General features: G+C 37.5%; 1 protein-coding gene across 1 annotated transcript in view; it reads left to right on the forward strand.

Annotated features, from left to right (window-relative positions):
* The window catches only part of PRKAR2A (protein kinase cAMP-dependent type II regulatory subunit alpha), an 84,439-nt gene extending 81,514 nt beyond the window's left edge, over positions 1–2,925 (forward strand). The window contains exons 10-11 of the mRNA XM_015821900.1: positions 1,253–1,391; positions 2,446–2,925. Coding sequence (XP_015677386.1) covers positions 1,253–1,391; positions 2,446–2,579 — 273 coding nt within the window. The 3' untranslated portion in view covers positions 2,580–2,925. The remainder of the gene's footprint in view (positions 1–1,252; positions 1,392–2,445) is intronic.
* The last annotated feature ends 5,522 nt before the right edge of the window (positions 2,926–8,447 follow it).

Genomic DNA, 8,447 nt, shown 5'->3' on the forward strand with positions numbered 1-8,447 from the left:
CTGTGCCGCTGTGTGCTTTTCTGAGCCTCAATCTCAGAAATTACATTACTTTGTTTGAAACTGATTTTGATCAACACTTCAGAATATCCAAAGACATCTGTAATCTTGTTATCACAGGGTGATAAGGCGGAGAGTTTTTTCATTGTAGAATCTGGTGAAGTAAAGATCATGATTAAAAGCAAGGTGAGTTCAGTTATTTCTGGTATGATGGTTAAAATTTAGAGTAATTTAATATTTTTAAATATGTCCCATTGAGTTGACAAAGTTCAGGAATCTTTCCTGAAAACAGTCCTTACTGTGTCATATTCCACTTGTCTTGGGAGAAAGATGGAGGATGCCCAATGAAGAAACTATATATCAATCACCAATTATGGAAGCCTAAGATAGGATTTGAGAACAGAGTTGCAGTGGGATGGGAAAATAATCCTATTAAGTGGAAAAATCAAGCTTATTATGTAAAGCCCCTTTGTTTTAAATGCACTGTTAACATAGCCTGGAGAAGAGTGTTTGTTAATTTAGTAATGAGTTTCATCCTGCATATGTTGTTCTTTAATTTATTGTAAATCCATTTATACTTTATACAATCTGGTTTCCTTGAGCTATTTTGGTACTGTAATTCCTAGACTTTCCTAGCTAGTTATAGTGAGTGACTACATTTATTGTGAATTTTTGGGTAGCATTCCTAACACATCTAATGAGTACTAAGTTTAGAAAGGTCACTTACATTTTCACTAATAGAATTGCCTTTCCAGATGAATTTTTACTGGTAAATGTTTGGTTTAAGAAGTCCTTATTATATGTATGCAGTATTAGGGCTAATTTCTTGGCTTGACAAAAGAAACATTCTATGAACAGGTTACATGTCAAGAAATCAGGACTAGATCATATTAATTTGCTAATATAGACACACATTTCTGGATCACCTTATTTGCGGAGAGTGTTTCGCAATAAAGGGACCCCAAAGAATTTAATTCATTCAAGCTTTAATGCACGGGTCTTCAAACTTGGCCCTTTTATGACTTGTGGACCTCAACTCCCAGAATTCCTCAGCCAGCGTGCCTGGCTGAAGAATTCTGGGAGTTGACATCCACAAGTTATAAAAGGGCCACGTTTGAAGACCCCTGGTTTAATGTGACATCTGACAGATATGGAACTGAGAACAGGACAATCTCAAGATTTTGCGGAAGGGGAAATATTTTTGACAAAGTGTGTCAGCAAATAATCACGTCTGTGTTTTGAATTTCTGTTGTAGACTGTAACGGTAAAAGATGCAAACCAAGAGGTAGAGATTGCTCGATGTCAAAAAGGACAGTATTTTGGAGAGCTTGCACTTGTTACTAACAAACCAAGAGCAGCCTCTGCCTATGCTGTTGGGGAAGTCAAATGTTTAGGTAAGAACTCTGCTTTCCTTTGTGATAATTACTATTAGAATTGGATTCGGTTGGTTCTGTCATCCATACTGTTCTGTTTGGATCCACCATTTGTTTAAAATGGCTTCTTCACTTGTGATACAAATCAGTCGCAGTTCCAGGAATCCTTTGAATATATACTGTATATGGTGCTTGATTGGTAGAAAATTGGCATGAAGTTTCAAGAGATCTTTTTTCCCACTGTTAGCACCTCATGTTTCAGAGCATATTAGCATTTTATGGATCTCTTGATTAATAAGATACTGTATGGAGTTTCCATTTTTACTCAAGTTTCTAGGAATGTTAAAAGGAAGTGAGACGTTGCAACTACTCCCTTACTGAGCTAAATTTAAAGTAATTAAATAGCCCCAAACTACAGATTTTATAAGTTTGGACTTTGCAGATCTTGTAATAACTATCTACTTCAAAGATAGAGAAGGGGGGCATTTAATATAATATTTCCAAGATTCTTTTGTCAATCCTTGGGAATTCTTACTTATGGGACTGTTTTGTGATTGCTCTAATTTAAAGGTAATAACTGAATTACTGAGTCTGTAATCATGGCAAAATCAGGTGTTTAAAAATTCTCTTTGGTCACATATGCAAACAAAAAAGGCAGTTTTTATTCTTGTCCCATCACTTGTAATTCCATTTAATTAAATATCCCCTAAATTTGCATGATTCCCATCCTCTGAGCTTCCAAAAATCCTTAAAAATCTGGCTGTTCTCCTAGGCCTTGGGTTGCTGAGCCCCTACAGGTAGGGTTTTTTTCTGCTTTGTTTGGTCTTGCTCTGTTTTGAATATCTACAGTTGGTTTTCAGCTTTTTTTCCTTGCTTTTCAATTGTCAGTTGCTCAGAGTCGATTGGAGTTAGGGATATTTAAATAAAATCATTTATTCTCCAAGGATTTTTTTCCCCTGTTTTCCTGGGTAATTTATTTCATTGCTTTTTTTTTTAAGAAGAGCTGGGTTGGTTGGCAGCCTCCTTGGAACTAATGTCAAAATTTCTGTTCGCATTTCTCTGTATTTCTGTGCAGTTATGGATGTGCAAGCATTTGAGCGGTTACTCGGGCCCTGCATGGACATTATGAAGAGGAATATAACTCATTATGAAGAGCAGCTGGTGGCATTGTTTGGTTCAAGCATGGACCTGATCAATCCAGGCAATTAGGAGGAGAGTGCATCAATGCCTTCTCAGTTCAAGACGTAGAAAAGTCTCCTATTAGTAACAGCGCAGCACCACACAAATGAAAAAAGGACACTACGGGACAGTGGCTGTTGGTGTCTTCTTGGGCATTTTTTTTAGAAACCTACGCAGGTCTCAGCATAGCTGGAGGGTTCAGGGCTCACTCCAGGCCTCCGCTTTGCTGCTGAAATTTTGTTATTAGACCTAGCCCTACTGCTGAGTCTCTTAATCCTCTTTTCACATTGCTTGGTTCAGAATGGCATATGTTTCTCCCAACAATTCAAGTGCCTGATACTAAAGAAATGGAGCGGTCTATTTGTTGTTCTTGTTAAAAAAAAAAAAAAAAAAAAAAAGGAAGAACAAACTTTGAAATCAGAGATCTGGATGTTGGTGGCTGTTCCTACACTTGGAAACAGCTAACTGTCTTAACATTACCTTCTTGTTGACAGCTTTTTTTTCCCCTCACACGATCAGAATCTGATTTTAATAATGATACATTTGGATTTGAATGTCAAAAAGGAGGGGACATTTGTAGAAACAGTAGGTTAACCAGTTCTGGGTTTTTCCTTGTTCTTTTCTGGAAATGGGAGTGTGGTTCTTTAAAGCTGAAGGGTTCCAAAGGAACCTAGTTGATAAATAACGGGCAGTGAAGTAAAATGCTGAATTAAGCAGAGTTTTAAGGCTCCAGTGAATTTGAATCACAAGCCATGAGATTCAGGGGCCGCAAAGGTTGCGCAGAAGATTTGCTGCTGATTACTAAATTGGACTGATTTGTGGCCTGCTGAGAAACAGCAGAAATTTCTTTTAAATTTCTGTTTATGGAGATTCTTGGTACTTCTAGATTTTACATGGCATTGCCACTGGCAAAATCTGTTTTAATGCTTTTTTAAAAAAGAAAAAAAAGGGTTGGTTTTTTTTTGTAACTTAAAGAATATTTATATACTAATGGGGTCCATTATACTGTAATATTTTACAATATTGTGTAACAATTGGGTATAGACTTTCCAACTGCAATACCTGTTTGCTAAGTCCTTTTTGAAAATTAACAGCATTTTACTTCAAAAATGATTTTTTAAAAAGCTACAATAGAAAATAACCTCATTTCTGGGCAATTAACATTGTATTGGAGGCACTTTTTTGAATGCAGATTCATTTAGCTGCATATCTCTAAAATCTTGCTTGAATCAGCATGTACCTGTCAGTTTATATATAATTACTGAAGAGAAGTAACATCTTAAGTTTTACCCAAGTATTAACTGTGTAAGAAATTATCATAAAAATAATCTAAATGTAGCATCAGAAATTATTAGGGAAGAAGGTATTGATCCTGTATGAAATTACAATTCCATTCTCAGTGTTTCTCAACTTATATGTGTTTTAGGAATAAATTTTCATTAATTGTGGGTTTTCAGCTTAGAGAACAAATCAAAATTTAGTCATTGTGCGATCAAAATTTGATATATAATTCAGCCATTCTGAATTCCCATTGGCAATGCTATAAATCCAATTCATAGGTTGCCTTTTAGTCTGGAGCTTGTTTACCCCCTTTTTACAATTTCTAGTCTGTGTTATTAATTTAAGACTTAAATGTTTTATATGTTGTTGAATCAGGAAATAGCACTTGAAAGTATTTTTTTTTCTTTTTATAATCATTGCCATTGAAAAAGGTACTGAAGCCCTGGCCATCATATTTTATGCTTCTGGTTTTGTTTTGTTTTTCCAATATATCAATTTAAACCTAGCTACAATTTGAACATCTGAGGAAAAAATGCTTTATTTATGTAAAGATTTTACACCAAAGATTTTAAATGCATGCTTCTCAATTTGGGCAAACTATTACTTGGTTCTGAATCTCATAAAAGGGATTGGTGAGAAAAGGTAAGTAGTACAGCCTTTATTCTTATATAAGTAGCAAGTCATTTTTTAAAAATTTTCTCTTCAGGCTTGGCCAAGTTACAGCTGAACCGAACAAGTGTGTTCTAGAACCACCATTTTGGCTACAAAGGCATTCCTTTCCATTTCTTGCTCGAGTTCTTTTGTGTCTTTCGCCATGTGATGTAATTTAATAGGTTATACAATTGGGGTATCTCTCCCACCTAGTTAATCTTCAGCAACCACTTGCTGGGGTTGGAGTATTTTGAAGAAGATTCTACATTGGTAAGAAATGACCCAGGAAAAGTGAACTGAGGATATAATTCAAAGCCATTTTCAAAACGAAATCAGTAGGATGAATTAATACTAATTATACATGTTCTGCTTTAAACAAAAACCCTGTATTATTTTGAAAGCAAACAATTTGAAGGGTTGATTTGCAGAATCCCAAACTGGGTTTATCTTTTCAATTGGTGCAAAATCTTTTTATCTATGTGTGTTTGTGGCTGAACAACTGGTTATACGAATCACTTCCTTATGATAGTAGATCACTGACATTACTGTGAGTGTGAGAATTCTACCTTTAGGTCCAGTTAGAATAGATACTTTTGTCATTGGCTGATTTTAATACAAGTTCAACTCTTGGTCACATAGATTGATTATCGCATTAAAGAAATTATTTTTTAAAAGAGCCATTGGCATCTGTCAGAGTAGAAATTATTTATAATGTCTAACTTAAAATGACTTGTGCAGTATTTGGAATGAAAGCTAGAGCAATCATGTAAACATCTGTTCCTTCCTTTGTGGATTTCCCTTTCATTTTGCAAATCCAGCTGGATTTCAGCAAGATCGGTTATGAATAATTCATCTCCATCCTTGTATCCCTCTTTTAACTTGGCTTCATTAACTTCTCATGTTGCACATCATTTGAAAATGATGTGTAACCTTCTTTCCTAAGGGCAAATCTACTCTTCATTCATGGTGATGTCTAGCTTTAATAAGAGAACTCAGCAGCAAAGTGGCTAACCAGAGTGGTGTCTTCTGAGATTGTCTTTTTTAACTTAACTTATCTTTTTTGAGGTTTCTAGGAGGAGCTTATACTGTCCCTATTCTTGAGATACGTCTGTTGATGTCACAGCACAAATTTTCACAATGTATTAAAATGAAATCTAAAACAAATCGACAAGAAAGCGCAGCTTTGAGGGGGGGGGGAACCTGACGTCCATTTTGTCATCTTTTTTTTTCTTGAAATGTCTTTGTAAAATTAGTTTGACAAAAAATACAAGTTTTCTGGTCTTTTCCACTCCAGTTATTTTTTTGGTTGTGAATACTGTGTGTGTGTATGTGTGTAAGGCGAATGTTTCTGTTTATTCTAAGCACATGTTTCCTTTGAGGAGGCCTTTTATGTGGGTTCTCCTTAAGCAGGCTGTAGGGCTGTGCTGGACTTCGATCTTCCAGGGAAAAAAACCCACAGTCCCTAATCTGGCAGGAGCGTGACACATCTTTTCTGAACCGAGCTAAAGCTTAAAACCACGTGGATTGCTGTGGATACTTTCCAGCCTGGTCCAAAAGGTAATTTTAATTTTGCATAAAGATGCTACCTCAAGGCTCTTAAGAGCTTTAAATGTGTCTTGCCTGTGAGAAGGACACACATTGATTCTGATAAGCTGTTCTGTTGCATTAGGCAGGAGGCATATTTTTTGTCTTTTCGGGATGTGTGTGTGTGTATTTTAAATCATTTTTACCTCTGCCACATGGTTGTTTTCAAAGTGTGAGCAGTTTTGCAGAGAGATCTGTTCTTGCACTGTAGTGTTGCCCAAGATGGGAAGAAAGTATCTTCCACCTAAGACACTGGTCTCATTCTGATCTGAAGTTTGATTTTACTTTCAACTAATAAAAGCTGACATGCCATATCCGTCCTTTCTGACTGCAGTTTTGCATGTGTGGGTGTGCTTTCTTTAATCCAACCAATGCAGTCCTTTTGCCATTTTTTCAAAAGAGCAGTTATTCAGGTTTTGTTAAAAGCAGCAAATACTGAAAAGATAATGCATAGTGCAAGAACTAGGAATAATTCTTTTTCTTAAGAACAGTGTTGTTCTGAGATGGAAAAAAAATGCTGATTTAAATGCTTTTATCATAAGACACTTTTATCAACTAAGAAGCTTGCCATCTACAGGAACTCTCTGCTTTAACCTTCGTAGAGATGGCCACTTTTCCTGGAACAACCTATCCAGGGCTTTTTTTCTCATAGGGTAGGCAAGGCGGGTTGTATGACGTGTGTGAGTTACGGCACCTTTCTTTTTCTTTTTTTTTTAATAGAAAAAAAGCACTGAAGCTATCCCTAAATAGACATACTGCATTTTCAAAAACATCACGCGCAAGCAAGACTCTTCAAGAAGGCATTAGGAGCTGCTTGAAGATCTTGCTGCCTGCATCATGTCACATCAGTACCTTCTTCTTGTTAACATTATTCTTTCATGTTACTCAAGTGACGTGTAAAGTGAAATAATAAGCATGACCAAGTCAAGCAGCAGTGGTTCTGCCGGTACCTGGTCAGCTTGGGCTCTTCACTTTTGCATTGCCGTGATATCACAGGAAGCAGGAAATAAAATTTCAGTGAACTGGGAGAAAAAGATAAAAAGGTGAGATTTGTTAATCTAACTTAATCCAAAATAGCTTAATTTGGTGCGTTAGTTAAGCCACAAGGTTAGAAACTGGGACACTGTGAGTTCTAGTCTCAATTTAGGAATGGGGCCAGCTGGGTAACCTTCAGCTATTGAGTCCTTTTCAGCCTTAGGAAGAAGGCAGTGGCAAACTACTGAAAAGTTTGCAAAGAAAAATTTGGGGGAGCTAATCCAGAGGTCAACAGGAGTAAAGACTGACTTGAGGGTACCAAACATCCCATCATCTCCAAGAGAAGTGAAGTAGATGCAATCAACAGTGGGCGCACCACTGAGGATCACTGATTTTCAAACTTTAGTCTTCAACCACATGACATTCTTTTTCACCATGCTAGTGAAGTAGGTCTTTAACGTGCATATTTGTACAAAATGTTGCCACGAAGTCCTCGGTTATATTGCAGGCTCAGCATGCCCTCCAGGGAGGAATTTTTAAAACTATTATTAATCCTATATAAAATTGGAAAGATACAATGGAAATAATTAAATCCAGTTCCCTGGAGATGTAGCCCTTTGCTCCCTGCTAATCTAAAATTTCCTTTTGTCAGAGCAGGCTGAGGGCTTTTGTTGTTGCCGATTCATAAAGTCTGCCAAGCAGCCTTGTTCCATCTCTGTCATCCTTGGGATCTTTTTGATATCGGGGCCCCCTAAAATAAGTTGATTTCAGAGGAAATAGGTTGGAGTGCCTGTCAGCTGATTTATTTTCCTATTTGGAGCTCTGCCTCTGATATTGGAGAAAATTGAGGAATTTGTGGTTCTGGGTGACTGTGCCAGGAACCATACAACTTCACAATGCAGAAAACTGAAAAACTATTTGGAAGCAGTCTTTGCTCAGGCCTCAGTTCCAACAACAGAGGAAAGACAATGAGAGTGAAGAGGAGGTAAATAAACATAGCTACACGGAGTAACACCAATGCTACACACAGAGAAGTGCAAGTTCCATTAGAAAGTTGGATCAATTCTTGATCGGTCTTTATGGAATGGTGGCGCAAAGCTTTGTTCTCTCTAGGTCCTCACCTCCTCTGCTGCCTACTAAGTACCTTGAGTTGTAGCTCCCATTGGACCAGCCAGAGAAATCAACATGGGGCTGGTGGTAGGGCAGACCTTGCCTGTCTCCAGCCATCTGGCGCTTCCTGAGCCTCAGGCCACCTTCTTCTGCTTGGTTGAGTGACAGACTGAGTTGTAGAATTCCAAGAGGAGCCTTGCAGAGGTCCTGGGCCTCTCCAGGGTTATGAAGTGTCCACATTTCTCCAGCCGATGCACTTGGGAATTAGGAATGGCATCCGCCAAAATTTCTGCACCC

The sequence above is a fragment of the Protobothrops mucrosquamatus genome, unplaced genomic scaffold (assembly GCF_001527695.2).
Source record: "Protobothrops mucrosquamatus isolate PMUCROS unplaced genomic scaffold, P.Mucros_1.0 scaffold1418, whole genome shotgun sequence".
Taxonomy (NCBI): domain Eukaryota; kingdom Metazoa; phylum Chordata; class Lepidosauria; order Squamata; family Viperidae; genus Protobothrops; species Protobothrops mucrosquamatus.